Source organism: Herpailurus yagouaroundi, unplaced genomic scaffold (assembly GCF_014898765.1).
Source record: "Herpailurus yagouaroundi ecotype Mexico unplaced genomic scaffold, PumYag 162, whole genome shotgun sequence".
Classification (NCBI taxonomy): domain Eukaryota; kingdom Metazoa; phylum Chordata; class Mammalia; order Carnivora; family Felidae; genus Herpailurus; species Herpailurus yagouaroundi.
Genome location: NW_024412403.1, coordinates 2,653,602 through 2,673,738, shown reverse-complemented (window position 1 = coordinate 2,673,738; position 20,137 = coordinate 2,653,602). Strand labels below are relative to the sequence as shown.

General features: G+C 61.3%; 1 protein-coding gene across 1 annotated transcript in view; it reads left to right on the top strand.

The window, feature by feature from the left end:
• PDXK (pyridoxal kinase) overlaps nt 1-17,554 on the top strand; it is a 31,517-nt gene extending 13,963 nt beyond the window's left edge. The window contains exons 3-11 of the mRNA XM_040483798.1: nt 2,698-2,802; nt 4,156-4,239; nt 5,262-5,308; nt 6,163-6,248; nt 6,826-6,871; nt 9,478-9,589; nt 10,502-10,638; nt 12,179-12,245; nt 12,472-17,554. Coding sequence (XP_040339732.1) covers nt 2,698-2,802; nt 4,156-4,239; nt 5,262-5,308; nt 6,163-6,248; nt 6,826-6,871; nt 9,478-9,589; nt 10,502-10,638; nt 12,179-12,245; nt 12,472-12,584 — 797 coding nt within the window. The 3' untranslated portion in view covers nt 12,585-17,554. The remainder of the gene's footprint in view (nt 1-2,697; nt 2,803-4,155; nt 4,240-5,261; nt 5,309-6,162; nt 6,249-6,825; nt 6,872-9,477; nt 9,590-10,501; nt 10,639-12,178; nt 12,246-12,471) is intronic.
• The last annotated feature ends 2,583 nt before the right edge of the window (nt 17,555-20,137 follow it).

Sequence of the window (20,137 nt, the reverse complement as noted above, 5' to 3'; positions counted from 1 at the left end):
GGTATTTATGTGCCGTGGAATCAGGTCACCTATTTACGTGTATCGCTCGCTGAATACAAGCACGCTCCCAGAGGTTTGCACCGCTCCAGCGGGAGCCGTACCTGTCCCTCACCCTTGCCCCCTCCTCCTGGCGGCTGGACCGCTGTCCCACTTTCTGTGTGTGGATGTGCCCCTTCTGGAGGTTTCCTACACGCAGAACCCTGGGGTAGGTGACTGTTCGCGTTCTCCAGGCTCGTCCGTGCGGCGACAGGTGTCCGTGCCCCGCTTTAAGGCTGGCGTAGGGATACACCACGCCTCGCTCGTGCGTCCGTTCACTGATGGACGAGGGTTTGTGAGTCGTGGCTGTCACGAAGGTTGAGGCTGTGAGCATCCGTCTGCACGTACTTCTGGGGACCATTTCCCCGTTTTTCCCAGATAGATACCCCCAGAGGCACAATCGCTCGATCGGAGAGTAACTCTGACCGCGTGAACGGCCACCAGTCTGTTTTCCACGGTGGCTGCGCCGTCCTGTCCCTGCCAGCGGGGTGGGAGGGCTCCCCTTTCTTCGCATGCTCATCAGCACGTGTCGTCTGACGCGTCTGCTTTTTTCATCCTAACCGTTCTGGTGGGTGTGACGCGGGATCTGTTAAAAAAACGAAATTCAACTGAGTACACTGGAAGGCCTACTTGGTTTTGTTAAATGACTCGTGAATTGGGCGGCATCCCATCTGGAAAGTAGAGGGGGCTCTGCCAAGCTGAAGGAGAAAAAAAGGCTTTTAAAGACAGAGAGAGAGCGTTAAAAAAAAGAGAGAGAGGAATTTATCAGCAGCGAATGCCTTGGGTTTGGGCAAGGTTGCCCTTCCGAGGGGAACAGAACGGGTCCATCGGTAAGTTTCCCAACATTGGCCAGGAAATTCCACGCTGGCCGGCTAAAGGCTCCACTCCAGGGTGGAAGGTGCAGTTAGGTATTAGGTCTTGGTGTACTGACGTGGGGCGTTAATGGAAGACACCCCATTTCGGGCCTGTTTTTCTTCAACAGAGCTCGTTATGGTTCGACTCAGAGATGACTCTTAACATGGAGGCCACAGACCACCCCCCCCCCCCCCCGTCCTGGGTGAGCAGGGCTGGCACACTTACCCTGTTACGGGCAGATAGTGAATAATGGAGGCTTTGCAGCCTCGCCGCCCTTGTAGCGTGAGAGCCGCGAGGGACCACATGTGCAGGGCTGGGCGCGGCTGAGCTTCGGCAAAACTTCAGCTTCCTTCGTGGACACGGAAAATGGGATTTCATGCAATTTTCACAGGTCATAATGTATCACTCCTCTCTTTGCCCCAACCATTTAAAAATGCAAAACCGGGGCGCCTGGGCGGCTCAGTCGGTTGGGCGTCCGACTTCGGCTCAGGTCACGATCTCGCAGTCCGTGAGTTCGAGCCCCGCGTCGGGCTCTGTGCTGACCGCTTGGAGCCTGGAGCCTGTTTCAGATTCTGTGTCTCCCTCTCTCTCTGACCTTCCCCCATTCATGCTCTGTTTCTCTCTGTCTCAAAAATGAATAAACGTTAAAAAAAAAATTAAAAAAAAATAAAAATAAAAATGCAAAACCTGGTTGTGCAGAGGCGTGCAGCAGGCCAGACGTGGCCCACGGGCCCTCGTTTGTGGGCCCCCTGTCCTGGGTCTGTGCCTCTCAGATGCATGTGTGCGTAAGAACCTCCTGAGGCCTTGCTGAAACCGAGTGCCGGGCCCGCCCCCAAACACTGTGACTCACGGGCTGGGCAGGGCCTGAGAATCTGCATTTCAGACAAGCCGCCAGGGGTGTGGGTGCCGCTAACGTCAGAGACCCCACTGGGGATGGGAAGCGTGGAGACCCACAAAAGGTGGGTGTGCTTTGGGGGAGGGATGCTTTGGAGCCCAAGGGGTCGGAGGCTCATTCCTAGGGCTTAGGGATGGACCCCCGTGTGCCAGGGGACCTCCCAGGACTCAGCACAAAGAGCTAACACAGCCCAGGGTAAAGGCCTTTGGGGAGAAGCGGGGCATCAGGATCACAGTCCAGAGCCGCCAGGACCAGGTTTTCATGGGTCAGCTGCAGGGGGGCCCACGGTGGGCAGGGGTCCTCCTGCATGGCGGGACGGTCCCCTAGGAGGCCGGCAGTCCTGCCTGCTCACGAGCCTGGAGCGAGGACTTCACCTGGGGCACCCGTTAGGGCCGAGAGCCCGCGTCGGAGCCTCCTCCTACTTCACGTTTGGCTCTTGGTCACGCCTTGACCTGGGGCTGGCCTTGGTGGCCGCCTCAGTCTTGTAGGGCTGGGTTGGGAGGACGCGACGCGGCCCGGATGGGGGAAACACGCACAGTGGGGGCTGGCGGAGCCAGCCGCCATGACCTGGGGCGGGGGCGCCCCCAGGAGAAGGTGCGCAGCTGTGCGCGTGTCTGCGTGTCCACTCGACACAGGCTGCTCAGGCCAGCGTGGAAAGCTGACCGGCCTCGCTGCATTGGGTTGACTCCGGAGGGGCTGGCAGCGGGAGGGGGCCTGGAGCTGGGGCAGCACGAGAGCCGGCGGTGTTTGTGGGGGGCTTTGAGGTGCACGGTGTCCGGGGGACCCACCAAAGCACGGCACCATCGAGGGCCAGTGAGCGAGTGTCTGGGCCGCGGCCGGCCGTCGGGGAAGGCCGTGTTTCACGTGTGTGCCCTGGTGTCGAGGCCCCGACTGTCCTGCTCTCCCCCCAGGCTACCCACACTGGAAAGGTCAAGTGCTGAACTCCAATGAACTCCAGGAGCTGTACGAAGGCCTGAAGCTGAACAACGTGAATAAATATGACTATGTGCTCACGGGTAAGTGTCCGGGGGAGCTGGGTGCTGGACCCGTGGGCCTCGATCCGGTGGGGCTTGGGCTTGGGGAGGGACCCCCCCCCCCCCGCCCCCGGGCTCCACCCTGGCCCCTGCCTCCTTTGAGGACAGATGGGCTGTGCCGCCGAGAACTTGGTGGTGCCCTGATGACGGCCGTGCCCCAGTCGCGTGGCCTTGGATGCCCAGGGCCCATGGTGCTGTCTCAGATGAACCGTGTTGGGCTTCTGGGACCCGTGTAGGGTCAGAGGATACGTGGGGGGTTGGCAGTGAAAACACCCAGGTAAGCAACTTGCTGCCACTTGGCACGTTGGTTCGTGAGTCACCGTAACGGTAAAAATATTTATTTGCATTTATATACGTAGTTAGAAGTGAATGTACTTACTAGTGAAAACGGAAAAGAGGCGTCCGGGTGGCTCAATCGGTTGAGCATCTGACTTCGACTCAGGTTGTGATCTCACGGTTCGTGAGTTCGGGCCCCGCGTCGGGCTCTGTGCTGACAGCTCGGAACCTGGAGCCTGCTTCGGATTCCATGTCTCCCTCTCTCTCTGCCCCTCGCCCGCTCACACTCTGTGTTTCTCAAAAATAAATAAACATTAAAAACGATTTTTCTAAGTAAAATGGAAAAGACAAAAGAAAATGTTCTTTGTACACCTATCACTCATGGCTTTTTCCCTTCGTTTAAAACTTGATGGGGCACCTGGGTGACTCAGTCAGTTGAGCATCTGACTCTTGATTTTGGCTCAGGTCATGATCTCATGGTTTGTGGGATTGAGACCCCTCATCGGGCTCCATACTGAGTGTGGGATTCTCTCTGTCTCTCTCTCTGCCCCACTTGTGCATGTGTATGCACTCTTTCTCAAAAAAAAAAAAAAAAGGATTCTAAAAAAAATAAAATAAAACTTGACTTTACTTTTGGGAAATGCATAGTGTCCCCTCAGGGACTATAGATATTGAGGACACTTTGTCTTAACCCTGGTCACAGGATCTGAGAACTGCCTGCCTTTCTCAAGAGCAGAATGGGGATTTTTCGTTTGTTTTTTAAGTTTATTTGAGAGAGAGCGTGCGCTTGCTTGTGAGCGAGGGAGGGGCAGAGAGAGAATCAATCCCAAGCAGGCTCTCTGCTCTGTGTGGAGCCTCACGTGGGGCTCCATCCCACGACGGCAAGGTCACGACCTGAGTTGAGATCAGGAGTCGGACACTTAGCCAACCGAGCCCCCCCCCCCCCCGGGCGCCCCTGCAGCAGGTGGTTTTGGTGGTGCTTTTTCTCCTTGGGCCGTGGCCAGGATGGGAGCCTTCTGATGAGGGTGGCCCGTGCGTTCCCCCCCCCCCCCCCCACAGCCTACACGAGAGACAAGTCCTTCCTGGCCTCGGTGGTGGACATCGTGCGGGAGCTGAAGCGGCAGAACTCGGGGCTCGTGTACGGTAGGTGCCGGGCTTTCCCGCGTGCACGCTGGGGCGCCACCTTGTCCGGTGGGGTTGACCCGGGGAGCGGGGGCTCGACCTCCTTCCTCCCGGACGCCCCTCCTTCATGTTCTGCCTCTCCTGGTCCGAAAGCTCAGAGCTCTGGGAAGGGGTCAGAACGTCTTCACGGTGACCCTGGCAGAGAAGCGGGTTATATACGTGCTGTCATCCGTGTCCACGTGTGCCCGTGTGTGCAGTGTGTTGGGGGGGGGGGGGGCTGGGTGGCCACACTTGACCCCTGAGAGGATGGGGTGGATGTGCATGTCGTGGGCGGCGCCTGGCCAGTGAGGGGCGGGGGTGAGGTGATGGTGGACACCCAGCTGGGACAGAGCTGAGGCGCACGCCGGGCCTGTCCGCCTGTCCGTCCCACCCCCCGGGGCTGCAGCGCCAGCCCTGAGCGTGTCCCACACAGAGGCCTCTCCGGGCAAGACACACGTGGGACGGTTTGGTTACTCTTTCCCCTCTGGGACTCAGACGTGCACATTCAGGTCTCTGCAGGGTCCGACCACGTGTGACACTTCTTCCATCCTGGCGGGAACCCCAGTGTCCTGACGTGTGGGTCCCCCCGTCGCGAACGGTAGCTGGGTTCGGGGGCCCCTGCGGTACCGGTGCGTCCTTGCTGCCTCAGCCGCGCAGACTCGGGGGCCTTCCCTGAGGCGCGGGCCTCCCAGGTGTCCGCACCGGTCCCCACCCTCAGCTGGCCTCATGGCAGGTCCCACACGGCACGTGGACCGTCGTGGGAAGGGAACGTGCTTGTGTGGGGGCCAGAGGGAAAGGGGATGCTGTTCTGTGCCACACTCTCGAGAAAGGCGCAAACAAACGATTGTCAGAAATCGATCACAGTAGTTGGCCTCGGACCACAAATGTGGAATCCAGGAAACGAGGATCGGTCGCACACGCGAAATTTAACAGAAATAAACATTAAGCATCCTCCTCTCGGGAGCCTCACCCTGTGCTAACAGATGCCCTTTCTGCCTCCGCAGTGTGCGACCCCGTGATGGGCGACAAATGGAACGGCGAAGGCTCCATGGTTAGTGATTTCAGGCACGTTAATCCAAGTGCACACGTCTCGCTGGGCGAGACACCGCTCTGGGGGTGCACATCATCCTTGCCGGGAAGCGGGGTCGGCAGACGAGGTTTTCTGTAAAGGGCCAGAGAGTAGACGTTTGGGGCCATACGTCTCCTGGTTCAGGCTCCTGGTGGAGCCTGCGACTCTCGATCTCAGGGTTGTGTGTTCGAGCCCCATGCTGGGTGCAGAGATGACTTAAAAATAAAACCTTGGGGGTGGGAGGGAGGGGAGGGTGGGTGATGGGTATTGAGGAGGGCACCTTTTGGGATGAGCACTGGGTGTTGTATGGAAACCAATTTGACAATAAACTTCATATATTGAAAAAATAAATAAATAAAATAAAATCTCAAGAAAAAAGTAGTCACAGTTTGCAGACAAACAGACACGGCTGTTTCCTAATAAAATCCTACACACGGACCCTGAAATCTGAATTTCCTGTAGTTTCTGTGTGTCACAAATGTTCTTTCTTTCCTGTTTCCCCCTTAGCCGTGTCTTAGCAGACGGGCCATAGCTTACCCCCCCGACTAGTGTAGGGCAGGGTGCCGTCAGTCCGCTGGTAGGAGTCACCCCGTGGCCAGCAGGGGAGCTTGGCGTGTGGGGCACGGAGGGCGCTGGCCCCGGCCCTACCCCAGGACCCCGGGGCCTTCGGGTGAGCGCGTGCCGGCCTGGCCGCAGGGCACCAGTGTCTCGTACCCGCGGTGGGGCTCACGGCGGGGCTCCGGGTCTCCAGCCTGGACCGCGGGGCTCTCAGCAAACGCTCGCTGGCCTCGTTCCCTCTGCTGTACGCGTCAGCCTGTGTCCCTGTCGCCCTCTAGTACGTTCCGGAGGACCTCCTTCCGGTTTACAAAGAGAAGGTTGTGCCGGTAGCAGACATCATAACCCCCAACCAGTTCGAGGCTGAGTAAGTAACTTGCAACCACGGAAGCTTTCAGATCTCCCCATGGGGAGGGCTGTTCCGGAGCCGGTCAGGCCACTGAGGCCCTCCTCCCAAAGTCCTGCCTCAGGGGGTGGGGGGCAGGCCATTCTGAGTGGGGGGCCAACCCGGTGCCCTGGCCCGATGACGGTGGGGGTGGTTATTTTCACCCTGACTTGCTGTGGTCGTGCTGACCCCCAGCCGTTTTCCCCGAGCAGCACAAGCCTTTGGGGACAGAAAGGGGAGGGGCTGAGGGCATACGTGGGTGACACCGGCCATGGGATGGGGATCCCACGCCACCTGATGCAGGCGGCCACCTGGAGCTCCAAAACCCACGTGGATGTCGGTCACCCTCACTGGCCACTAAGTGGGGCTGTGTGCTGCTGTCCCTTGCTGCTATTAAATGTTACCCCTGACTGGTCCTTGGGGGCATCACGGGGCCAGCAGACACTGAGTGAGTTCCTGTGGGGATGGGAGGGGGTCCCCGGAGCCACCGGAGCTCCGGGGATGTTTCCAGCAGGACCCAGAGAAGCAAGGTCTCACCCGCGCTTCATCTGCCTTCCAGGTTACTGAGCGGCAGAAAGATCCACAGTCAAGAAGAAGCGTTAGTGGTAAGGAGACCTTCCAAGGCCTGGCGTGGGACAGGTGCACCGCTCGTGGTGGGGAGGGGACAGCCACATGCCCTCGGGGAGGGGAGATGGGCACCCCAGGTGGGCAGCACCCCGGCTCCCAGCCAGCCGCCCGGTGGGGCCTGAGGGACGTGCTGTAGATTCTGTCTTAGCCACTGGGTCGGGCAGCTGCAGCCACAGTGCTTGTCTGGGTCCGCGTAACCCCCCGCCTGCTCTGCGCACAGCGGCTGTCCCCGTGGGAGCTTCCCGGGGCGTCCGTGACAAAGTGCCACAGACCGGGTGGCTGACAACAACACAAGTGCGTTCTGTCCGGTTCTGGGGGCCGGAAGGCCAAGATCGGGGTGTCGGTGGGACTGTCTTCGGGCCAAAACCTGCAGGGAGGCACCCATTGCTTGCCAGCCTCCCAGCTTCTGGCAGCCACTGGCCATCCTTGGCGCCCCTGGGTTTGTAGACCCGTCACCAGCCTTTGCCTGTGTCTTCAAGGGGCCCCCGCGGTGTGTCTGTGTCCTCGTCTTTCTTGCTAAGGGCGCCAGGCAGATAGGACCCAGGCCCACGCTAGTGACCTCGTCTCAGCTCGAATCTGCACGGACCGTGTTTCCTTTCGAGGAAGTCAGAAACGCTCGGAGGTTCTGGGCTTAGGGTTCCAGCGTCCGTCTCGGGGGGACACAGTTCAGCCCGTGGCGGTCACGGCATTTAGTGAGTGCTTGCTGTGTGCCAGGTACCGTGAATCCAGCTTGCCGGGTGCGGCTCTCCCGCGCACCCGTGACCTGTGTGTCTGCGGAGAGGCAGGGGCCGGCCTCCACGGGCAGCAGGGGCCAGCCCTCCAGACGCGCTCACCACCACCCCAGCCCATGCACGGTCAGAGAAACAGGGATCAGAAATGGCCAGTCAGGGTCCGTCCGACACCAGCGAGAGGGAGTGCGCGTGTGCCCATATGTGGGGTGGTGTGCGTGTCTGGGCACACGTGTGCAAACGCCTGTGTGCGTGCATGCGTGCATGAAGAGGTTTATGGCCAGGAGCTGGCTCACACCTTTGGGGGTTGGCTGGGCACGTCTGGAAGCCACAGGGCCCGCCGACGGGAGGGACGGCTGGAAGTGAGGTAGGCAAGGTTTCCTCTCCAAAGCTCTTCAACTTTCCCCTGTAGAACTTGTTGCCTGCCTGTCGTCTAACCTCTCACATGGAGTCCTGGGCCACGTGTCCCAGCAGCAGACCCGGGTACCGCACACCAGGGCCCTCGCCCCGTCGTGACGGGGCCTCATCAGGCGCGCATGCTCTCTCCATCATCCAGGAAACAAACCCGAGCGCCAGGTCTAGTCCTGGCCACACCCGGGCCCGAGGGGCTGTGGGGCCTCTGTTTCCCCAACGTGCAGAGGGCTCACTGTGGCAAGGGGAGGAGGATGCCCTCCTCTCTGCTCTGAGGGTCTCGCTCTGAGATGGGACAGTACCCGGGGGCCTCAGAGTCAGGTGACACCGGGACAGGAGAGCAGGTGGTCTGGGGCCACAGGTGACCCTCCTCTGCTGTGCGTCCGCGTGCTCCGAGGACTGCAGGGCATTCCCGGTGTGTGCCTGTGTGGTGCCTCGTGCAGGGTGGGGGCCGGGTAGGAGACACGCTCCACGTGTGTGGCAGGGACACGATTCCCACAGCCTGCCCCAGACTCTGGAGCGGAAGGTGCCTGCCGCACGGTCACCAGCCCGGCTCTGAGGCCCTTTCACAAGGAGGGAAGGAAAAGCCACTTGAACAAGAAAGCTTGTTCCTCGTCACGTGACCCCCCTGGCCTGTCTTCTCCCCAGCCCACAGGCCCCAGGCTGACGAGGGGGGGACGTAGCCACGTGCTGGGACTCGGGAGGCTTCTCCTGGGCCGGGGAGCCTGACTCGGGGTCCACACTGGGCCAAGATCAGACGCCCTGAACGCCTACGCACGCTTCGGGGTCCAGACGAGAGCCTTCCCAGCTTCCCACCGTGAGCCGTGCGGGGCGGGAGGCCCGAGGGGCTTAGCTGGCGTCGCCCCCACGGAGGCGAGAGGAGCACCCCTCTCCGGTGTAGCTGGTGCTCTCCCGAGCCCCCGGTTTGCCCAGCGGGTGTTCTGTCCCAACGTGTGTGTCGTGGGAGGCCGGGGAGCCTCCAGCCGCCAGCGTGTTGCTGGGCACACAGAGGGAGAGCTTCACTGAACGAACAAGTGAGGGAACAAGTGGCTTCCCAGAGTGGACAGGACGTGACAGCCTGATGGTGGGCCTGGTTTTGCCGCCCTGGAGCCAGATGAGAAAGGACAGCCCGTCTGGGGCCTGGTTGACGCCTTCCTCTGGAATGTGGGCACAGGAAGAGTGTGGGGCCCGGCAGGTGTGCTCGTGGGAGGGAATCGGGGTGGTGGCTCTAAGCGGCCAAAGCTGCCACTCGGCACGCCCGGGCTGGCGGGGGGCAGGCGGGACCCGGGCGCCACTCCTCGTGTTCTCGGCCTCCGGTGTCCACTCCGTCAAGTCAGACCCCGTAGAAGGGCGTCCTCCCGCCGGTCGGACCCGACTGCTCGGGCTGCTGGGAGCCCTGGCGCAGGGGTCTGCGGCGTGGCTGACGCAGTCCTGTGCTCCGGCAGGTGATGGACGTGCTGCACGCCATGGGCCCCGACACGGTGGTCATCACCAGCTCTGACCTGCCCTCCCCGAGGGGCAGCGACTACCTGATCGCGCTGGGGAGCCAGAGGATCCGTAAGTCCTGCGACCCTGGCTCCCTCCTGCCTCTTCGCCGCGGGTTCCTGGAGGCCTCCCTGGCTTTAGGCTCCGTGGGGAAGAGAATTCGGGCCTCACTCAGCAGGCGGTCGGTGTCCCGAACTCCTGTCACCCCCTAAACACACTGAGAACAGAAACCGAGAGAGGGTTCTGTGAGTCGAGGTGTGGGAGGCCTCCCCGCGGTCACCGAGCGGCGAGCTCTCGGTACCCATGACATGCCGTCGGCTCGAGGAGAGCGTCTGTCTTACAGGCTCAGGGTCACGTGGATGGCCCGGCTAGGGCCCGGGGCTTGGGGGACCAGGCGTCCACACCGTCCCCTCCCACAGAGCCGGGGGCGCCTGTGCGGCCTCACCTGTCGACTGTCGGTTCACGTAAATACCGCCTGGGTTGGTGTTTTCTGCGGGGTGCTGAAATGACACAGGAGGCTGGGGTCCCACCCGCTGCGCCAGAGAGCACGGAGCTCTCTCACCACTCCCTCTGTGTCTTCGAGAGAGCATGCCCCTGTGCACAAACCCATGCACACACCTACGTGCACACCTACGTACCCTCGTACATGCATACCCATGTGCCCCTGTGCATAGCCGTGTACCCCGCGCATGCCCCTGTGCGCTCCCATAAGCTCACGGCCCCCACGGCTACCGGTGCCCTTGTTACTCCGCACCCGGTCACACGTGCTGGTCCCTCACGCCCAGCTGTGCGGTTCTTCTCTCCCCGGGCCATCCTGCTAGGGGTTCTGGCGTCTACTCCCTCCCTTGTGACAGGCGACACCAGCCCTCCCTGCCACCGTGCGGGGGAGGAGGAGCGGGGAGGGGGGCAGGCTGGCTCCCAGACGAGGGGCTCGTTCTCTGCTGGCCCAGGGTCTCGGGGCCCATCGGCTGTGCTCTCCTCCAGGGAACCCCGATGGCTCTGTGGTGACGGAACGCATCCGGATGGAGATGCACAAGGTCGACGCGGTCTTCGTGGGCACCGGGGACCTCTTTGCCGCCATGCTCCTGGCATGGACACACAAGCACCCCAACAATCTCAAGGTCAGCAGGATGCGCCCCCGCCCTGCCCCCATCGGGGACCACCTGGGTTCTGCGGGGGCTCAAACGGGCCACCCGTGTACCACACGCTGGAGTCGGCCTGTCGGGCCGCGGAGCAGGTGTGAGCCCCGGGAAGGCGGAGCCTGGGAGGGGTTACCGCAGCCTCGGTAGGTCCGGAACTAGGAACGTCTCCCAGAGAGCAGCCCGGTGAAAGTTGGTCCTAAGATGTCATCGCCCCGGTGAGTCGAGAGACTCAGAGGCTGGGAGCCCCCTCGGGGGCGTGAGGGACAGGGCTCCGAAGTCAGACTTGCAGAGGGGCTCAGCTCTTGTCAGGCACTGTCTGCGCGTCTGTCCGTCCCTCCCCCATCCCTTGCTTTGTGTGTAAACGTCCACAGATGCGTTTGTACGGAGATAAAGCCATTGTGTGCGGGCTCTGCTGGGCGAGCAGATACCTTGCTACCGATTCTGTCAATGGGGGTGTGGGGTGGCGGGGGCCGCGTGCCCCCGTGGTTAAGCTCCGGAGTGATGGCTGCGTTCTGCACGGCGTGCGGGAAAGTTCCTTCGTGACGTCAGATCGTGCCGTGGCCTCCTTCAACGTTGTTGGAACCACGCAAGTGGACAGCTGTGCACGAGGCTGTCCCCGGCCCCTCTGTTATTTCCTTCTCCGCTTACTTGGTGGCCGTCAGGGCCTGCCTCCCGTCTCTAGAACGTGCTCGGGAAGGGCAGCCGTGCAGGGTGGTTAGAGAGGAGCCACGCCCCCGTCTGTGCTGGGTCCACCGAGGGAAGGAGGAGCCCTGGGTCGGGATCTGGAAGTGGATGCCCCTAAAGCTGCCTCTACCCGCTGGAGGCTGGCACGCCCCTCCCATCCCATCAGTTAGCTTGTCTGTGAGACGCAGGGCTGGACCTGCCCCTCCTACCTGCCCCCCCCCCAGGGACCAGGGGGAGCACAGACCTGCTGTGTCCTTGCCTGCCCCCCCTGCCCCCCAGGGACCGGGGGAGCACAGACCTGCTGTTGCCGTTGGCAGCCGTGGGATCTTCATCTGGTACAGGGCACCTTGGCCATCTGGTGCGCAGTGGAGACCTTGCTGCTGGGCCACCTGAGGCCAAACCGGGTTCGCCACGTCCCCGGGTCGGGCGGGAGGGGGTTCCACTCGCTTCCCCGGCTCCTGCTAAGCCCCGGGTCTTTGACTTTGAGGTGCCAGTAAGCGGTGACCTTGGCCAACTTTGGGGTAGGAGTCATTTTTGACGAAGACTCTTTATAACTAATTCCTTCCAGAAACACCTATTAAGCGTCTACTGCACGGCAGACAGTACCGAGGAGTGCTAGAGCCCAGCCCTCCCCTAGAGGGCACGGTCTGGAGGAAGGTGGTTAGTTTTAGCACGCAGGCATCTGCTCAGCTCTCCAGGGAAGGTTGATGGGGAGCATGTGACGGTAAAGCCAGCGCCCTGCTCTCTCGGGGCGGAGGCAGGGTCTGGGTGAACGGAGAATCCCATCCGGGCCCTCGGCAGCACCGACCACGTGTGCGCATCTCCCGCCCTGCAGGTGGCCTGTGAGAAGACCTTGTCGGCCATGCATCACGTTCTGCAGCGGACCATCGCATGTGCAAAAGGTACCTCCTGGCTGGGCCCCCGAGCCCACCAGCGGAGGGGGCAGGGGGAGGGAGGGAGCCGACGGCGGGGTCCCGAGGCTCCCTCCGCCTCCGCTAGCCTGCGGAGCTCGTGCCCCACACGGGAGCCCCAGAGGGGACACGGACCGTCAGGGCTCAGGCGAGGGAAGGGGGCACGAAGCCGGAGTGCCTTCTGGTCTGTCCCTGTCACCCACGCTTCGTCTTGCAGCCCAGGCAGGGGGAGGACTGAAGCCCAGCCCGTCGCAGCTGGAGCTGAGGATGGTCCAGAGCAAGAAGGACATCGAGAACCCGGAGATCGTGGTCCAGGCCGCGGTGCTGTGAGGGCCCGCGTGCCACCTCCCAACGCACAGCGTGTCGGTGTCTCCATCGTCGTCCCTGTGAAAACGTAGCATCTGCCTTAGAGCCGTGACCGAAACTTGATATTTTTTTCTTTCGTGAGTGTCCAGCCTCAACCGGTCTTAATTGTGAAAACGTGCTGGTCGTGCTTTTTAAAAGTCACAAAGCGATCACAGAAATCTGTAATTCTGGGAACCCAGCTCCCTGTCCCCCAGGGCTCCTGGGCCTCCCGGGAACCCCGCTCCCCGTGGGCCCCCCGGCGGCGTCCCATCCCTGGCGGGCGAGGGCCGGGGAGAGTCCTGGAGTCTGTGCGTCCCTGAGGAAGAGTTGGGTTTTAACCATCTGCGTCTGGGCGAATCCTGCCAAATGCCTCTGTTGTCGTTGTGACCCGACCCCCTTTGTTCCTGCTTGAGAAGTCTCGTTTGTCACCTAGCTGTGGGGTAGGTCGCCGGGGACTGCGTCACTGCGGGAACAGGTCGAGACCAGCTGGCCCGGACGCGCACCGGGGAAGAGGAAGGGCTCCCGAGGCTGGAACAGCCCGTGGCGAGACTGGCCCCTTGTGTTCCTGCCGGAAACCTCACCTGGTCTATGGCACGCCGGGTTACGTCTGCGCGCTTGCCACCCTTGGCTGGCGACAGATGCCTCGTGCCACGTGGTTGTGCAGAGACGGGTAGAGGGCCGTGGATACCATTGGCATATTTAACCCCTCGAGCCAGTCACCCTGTGCGCTCGCCCCTGCCCGCTCAGTCCTGCCTTCCGTGCCACCGGAAGCCGGGGTGCGTGAGGCCCCCTGAAAGGCAGCCGCAGCTTGAGCCCCTTCTCCGAGGAGAGGGTGTTGGCAGATCGGGGGAGGGGCCGGGGCAGAGCGCCGGGCTAGCAGCTCTCAGACGCCTCGGGCTGCGACACCAGGCCAGGCGTCTGCTGCCCGGGGCACCCCCAGGCGTGGCTGCCAGCGAGGGTGCCCCTCTCCGCGCCGCCTGGGGGAGGGCAGAGGTCTGCCTCCCCCAGGAGCCTGCGGCCGGGAAGGGACAGAGCCTGCAGAGTGGGGGGGCCCCCTCCCCGCCCCACAGGCGGGTCCTCTCCTGCAGCGCGCGCTCTCCTCTGCAGCAGGGCCAGTGTCCCCAGGATCCACTGCCACCTCCCGGGTAGGGCGGTGTTCACTCTGTTGCAAACTCCCCGAAACAAGGAAATACCAGCGTCCGTGCCGTTCCGCCTGCCCTTCTTTCTTCCCAGTCTGTCCACGTCCTGAGTGTCTGCTCTCGTGCGTTAGCACCCGGCAGCCCGTGCACGGGCCATGGGATCTCTCTGCAACGAGATGGTGGAAAGCCCACCGTGAGGATACCGTGTAGGGCGTAGGGGCTTACTCTGTGTGTACCATGGCCTTGGGAACACTGCAGACGCCGATCCTCTGTTCTTTAAGTTTTATTTCAGGGGCTCAGGCTTCGTGTTACACTTGATGCTTTTAGTTCCCCCAACTGTACATAGAACGATAGTTATTCCGCCCCTAAACTTCCTGTGAAACTGTGAGCTTTCTGGCTGGATCTCGGACGTTCTCATCCCAAGTTCCTCCGACCGAGAAGCCCCGACCGCTGGGAGTGGTGGGGTCTTGAGCCCTCTGCCCCCAGCAGCGGGACCCCGGCATCCCAAGAGCCCCTGCAGGGCGCGGGGCTCCCGTAGAAACCGCAGCAGCTTCTCCCAGCGAGCTGCGCTGGCCACGTGCTGCTGCTGAGCCCACTGCCATCCTGGGCGGGGTCCTGCGCAGACACGCAGGCCCTGGCTTGTCTGTGCTTAGAATTTCCCACCCAGAGGTCAGCCGTGGTCACTAGCCGCGGGTTTTTCTTTCTTTCTTTCTTTCTTTCTTTTTTTTTTTTTTTACATAGGTTGGGTCCAAATTAGAGTAAATCTTTGTTTTTACTTCCCATAGTTTAGTAACATGCAAAGTAATAATTACATATTTTAAAATGAGAAGTGTATCAGTCCTAAGTCGCCTGCTTATTACCAGAGTACAGATTTCAATATGGTTTTTCAAAGCTTCTGTAGGCCTTAAAGATGAATTACAAACTACTCTTTTTTTAAAACCATTTTCGAATCATTGCCAAGTCTTGCTAAGGTCATCGTGGTAATCTGCGTTATTTTTCAATGTATGTCAGCGATGGTAACAATGATGCTTTGTTGTGCTGTTCTTGACCTTGTCGGAACCAATTTTTTAAATGTCGTCTGCCTTTACAATGGACTGAGCCTGGTTTGGCGTGCTTTTCGTGTTCAGAACGGAGGCCAGGGCGCCCCGCCAGCAACATGATGCCCGAGTCCCCGTGTCGATGCAGAATCCCCCTCCTCCCCGCCTTCACCGTCCAGGAAAGTAATGCTGTGTGATGGAGCCCCCGAAGGGTGAATCTTTGCCTCTGGGGAGCAGGCAGGTGGGGCAGGGCCAGGCGGGCGGGGCCCTGGCCTCACTGGGTGTCCCAAGGCCCCTCCTGACTGCCATTCCCTCCTTGCTGGACCTCACGTTCGCTGCTAGTTGAAATGTACAGTAAAGGAGGTGACAGCGTTCTAGCTGTTGGACCTGCGCTGTGAGCACGCCCCCTCCTTTATCCCTCCTGCCCTTGGATGGGACCACCTGCCCCAGGGCATCGGGGCTGCGTCTGCCTGAATCGCAGGCACCTGTGAGCACTCTGGATTCCGGCACCAGAACAGCCAGAATCTCGATCTTCCTTCTCTGCCCCCCAGCAGGTTGCTGCGGTCTCCGTGCACATGTCCCCATGGGACAGGGTTTCTGTAGGAACCCCCCACCCTAGCACCTGCCGGGGCTGGAAGGCGGGGAAGGAAGTGTGAGTGGGCAGAGGGGCGAGTGTGCAGGCCAGGATGCTGCGAGTGGGGTCCTGGCTGTCTGAGTCTCACGGGAGCCGTGGGGCCCCCAGACGCCACTCTGCCCCCAGAGGGGCGTGGCCACCAACCCACCCGTGTTCATTCCGCACCAGCTCCCGCCGACCGGCTGCAGGTGATTTCTCTCATCCCGCCACTCCGTGAACTGTTTACATTAGGACTTCCTTCAGAGCCGGGTCCCGTGTGCTCAGAGGGAACACGTTAGGTGCCTGTGCCGGGTGGGCACTCAGAAGGACCCCCATCCCTGGGAGGGCAGCTCTGGGAGCCCAGGAGACCTCCCACTTCATTTCTGCCCCGAGGGTGCTGCTCAGGCTGGACCCTCAAAGCACAGTGACCCAAGTGCACACATGCGGCCAGGGAGCTGGTGCTGCGTGTGTGTGTGTGTGTGTGTGCGTGTGTGTGTGTGCTGCAGTCGCTTTGTGGCAGGGGCGGTCGGGTGGTCGGGGGGCCTTTGAGGGTGAAAAGTGTCAAGAACCTTGAGTGCTTGTTTATAGAGCCCCCGCCCCCCCCCCCCCCCCGCCCCCCCCCCCCCACAGGTTGCAGAATCCAGCCCTGCACTTCCACCCTCTGCCGGCAGGGGGCGGGGCAGGCCCCAGCCTGGAGCTTGCACACATCGCCACCCCGTGGCGTAGTGCACGGGGCTCTAGTGCTAGTGACAGGCACTGGGCCTCGGGGTCTGTGTCCCAGGCTGGCCTCAGTGCTGCCCCATGGTGGCCAGGTTCCTAAAATCCCGGGCTTCTGGTGCATGAGTCTCCCCGTGGACTTCTGCAGGTGATTCTCGGTGCAGGACGTTTCCTGTCTTACTGAGGGGAGACTCTGACCAAAGCACAGGGTCTTAACAAACCACATTCCTGCCTGTCTTAAGAGGTCGTGCTCACAGACACCACCAACCACATGTTCCTTTGCTTAAGGCGGAGTTTAACGAGTTAACTTTAGTTCTGACTTCGAGAATATTTCCAAGCTTTGTATGAATGGAAAGTTCTTCCTAGAATTTTCTCTTTAAATTCTGGCAGAGTAAACAGCTGTTCTAGAAGCTTTCCTGCTGTCCCCGAAGAGCAGAGCCCTGTGCTCAGAGCAGGCCACTTGGTTCGGTCGCTGTACCCTGGCTGCAGATGAGCCCTGGGTGGGGCAGCCCCCACACCACGGTGGGCAAGTTTCCACCTTCTGCCTCCGGAAGCCCATTCTGGTGGGAAGAGACTTCCTGAAGCCCCTGACCACTCCCTGCCCCGGCCGTCCCTCGTTGCCCTGCAGGTGTCCTGGGGAGCCGGATGGCAAGGGTGCAGCAGAATGGGGCTGACGGTGAGGAGGGCCTACCACCCTCTGTCTGCTCCGCGGAGCCCGGCGGTCTGGGGAGGGAGCGGGGCGCACCCCACCCCCACACTGTTCCGAGCTGTGGGACAGGGCCTCTGGCTTCAGAGAGCCACTACATTTCGTTTCTCGTGCGGGACTCGGCTCCCGGCATGAGGGGGTGAGTGCGGCGGGGCGGGGGAGAGGGGCAGAAAGGGAGAATTGGCGGGCTTGGCAGCGGCCTTCAGGACATCCCAAAGAGCACAGGTGGGGAGCGAAAGGTGCCTTGGTGCGCCCCGCAAAGCGTGTGGGCCTGTTGTCCTGACGGGTAGCACAGATGTTCCTGTTTGGGGAACTGAAAGTGAATTCCTAACGTACAACGTGTAGGCTCCAAGATGAAGAGTGTGTGGATGTTTTGAGTGCTTTTGGCTTCATAGCTGCGTACTTTCTGATGTCGAATTTTAGTTGGGATTCCAGCCAATGACTGCACGACTGGGCGGACAGGAGGGTTGAGGTGCTGACTCAGAGCCCAGCGGGTGCTGGCCTGGGCCTTCCTGGAAATTACCTCGGACTGTGGAGGCTGTGTGACCCCCTCGGGTCGGAGCACGTTGCCCCTGGGGCCCGGCTGCGGGGGAGGGCCAGGGGGTGGTTTCTCCAGTGCTGGGGTCTCCAGCCCTCCGTCCTGTGCACGTGTTTGTAAAGTCCCTGTCGGCGCTGTAGAGGCCGTGTCTGTGTGCTGGTCCTACTGACTTATGATTATCCGTAAATAAATCTTTTTCTGGCCATGGTGTTGAAGTGCAATGATTCCTCCCGCCTCAGGAACCCCCCGTTAATTATCCCCTGGTACCCGAAGCCCCTGCCACCAGCCAGCCAGCCCAGCAGTGCTGACTGCTGAAAAGCATGGGAGCTGAGGCCGTAAACAGGTATGTCTTAAGGGAAAGAGATTGCCCAACCCACCCTCGGTGGCCCAGGTCCCCTTGTCCCACCCACTCTGTTCTGTGCCCTGGGGGCTGGCCTCTAAGCTCCTCCTGCGGGCAGGACTCCCAGGAGGGTGGGTTCCCTTTCTCAGGCCCCGCCCCCAGCCCCGCTAGAGTCCAAGGACCGGCCTCATCCCTGATGAATGTCACTGCTCCTGGGTTTCAATCCCTTCACACCTGGGTGGTGACAGCCGGTCCTACAGGCCGGGCAGGTACTGTGCTCCCGTGCTGTGATTCACCCACACCTTTGTGAGTAGCTCCCCAGGCAGTCTCCAGAATGCCAGGCCCCTTGCCCTGGAAGGAAAAGCAGGAGAAGGGTGGGGGAGAACGAGGGATCTGCTTCATGTCTGGAACACCTTGAACTCCGCCTCTCCACCCCCCTGCTGACTCCTGTGCCCCTTAGCTGGCCCGCAAGGCCCTCCTGGTGGACGACCCTTTGTGGCCGCTGTGGCACGCTTCCACAAATGCAGCGACTTAAAGCGACTCTGGAGATCAGACTTGTACAAAAATAGGTGGGCGGGGCTGGGTCCTCTGGAAGGTTCCAGGGAGAATGTGCCCAGCCTCTTCCAGACTTTAGAGGGGCCCTCATGACTTCACAGCCGTGGTGTGGCTTCAGTCTGACCCCGACCCCTGCCTCTTCTTCTGAGGACCCTGGGATGACATTGGGGCCCCAGAGAGTCCGGAATCACCTCTCCAGCTCAAGACCCTTAGCTTCATCACATCTGACAAGTCCCCTTGCCCTGTGAGATAACATCCACAGGCTCCGGGCACTGGGCCAGGGATATCCCTGGGGGCATTATTCAACCCACAGCCTCCTGTGATGGGGATGGGGGTGAAGCCCAGTGAGTCCCGACACGGTCACCTTTCCCTCTCTGACACTCCGCATGAGATGTCCAGCGGAGGACACACACGGCCTTGAACCTCAACCATCAGGAGGATTCCTGCCGCAGACGTCCCCTGGGGAGGGCGGGAAGCCTGGCCTCAGGTGCAGGCCCCACCCTGGAGACCACACCGGCCGGGGCTCCCTCAGGCCGAGTTCCTGGAAGGGAGCCCGGGCCCCACCCTTGCACTAAGTGGTACGGGGGGGGGGGGGGGGGGGGTGCCCTCTCAAGGGGCCGGTAAGAACAGGAAAAGGGACAAGGCAGGGAGAAGATGCATGGCAGCGTGTGACCTAGCTGGCCAGGTGGTCAAGCGGGGGCATCTCTCCCGTCTTCTCCAATTGGTCGAAGTTCACCCCACAGGGGCGGGCACCCCTGGGTTTTTGAGGTGTGCTGCCTGGCCTCGGGCAGGTGTGGGCCCCACTGGGTCAGACGCTGGAGCAGAGCCGTTACGGCAGAGGCCAGGGCAGGTCGGGACGGACAGGCGAGGGGGGCCCAGTCCCAGGCCCTGCAGAGGTGAGCCGAGAAAGCCCCGAGTTAGAGAAGAAGTACAGCCTCCTGCGTTATCTGGTCACTTTGTCAACTGCCTGCCCGGTGCCAGCCACTGGGGACTCCGTGCCCGTGGCCAGGTCGGGGAAGTGAATGACCGAAATATCCGCACCAGTAATCTGGGCTCACAGACCAACGTGCGGGGGAGCGCCAGCGAGAAGGGCGCGTGCCGTGTAGTCCCGAGAGGTCACCCGGGTGTCTGTGAAGGGCTTGTACCTGTTTGCATTCCCGGCCCGCATCGGGACGTTTGCCTGTGGGGCAGGACAGAGACCGGCACCCAACGTGGTTTCACTCTGCTCTTCTCATTGTGTGGACGTGTTACAGATTGTCGTGGCTGTTCAGGTCTTTGCCCATTTCACTATAGAATTTTTCATCCTTTGCCCCGCTTTTTTTTTGAGAGCGAGAGAGCGAGCGAGTGCGCATACAGGAGCGGGGCAGGGGGGCCCTTACTAAGCACTCCTCTTCCACTCACCCCCGAGTGTTGTGTTTCTCCAGGACCGAGAAGGCTGCTACAGGGACCGGTCCCACCGCTGGGAGTCAGACCCCAGTCCTCATGCTCCCCGGGTGGGACCAAGCACCCTCTCCCCGGGCCAGCAGGGGGGCACCTTCCCCCCCCCCCCCACTGCCCTCAGCTGAGGCTCCTCTCCTCCACCCGGGATTTTCTCGGCGAATGTCACTCTTCCCAAGGCCTGACCCCGCGCCCCCGCTCGGGCTGAACAGGTCAGTGCACCGTGCATGCCCTGCTTCTGCCCTGGCAGAGCCTCCCCAGCTCGGAGCACACCCCGCAGCACCCGGTCTCGGAGTGCTCCCAGAACCCGGTGCCGGCACAGATCCAGCCAGCCGGCTCACGAGGGAGCAGACGCACGTTAGCCTAGAGATAGAGGAACAGATAACTGATGTCACTTGTGCACTGGACACAATCGTTGGTGTCACTAATCCGTCATTACCAGGCGGGGTGCCTCGG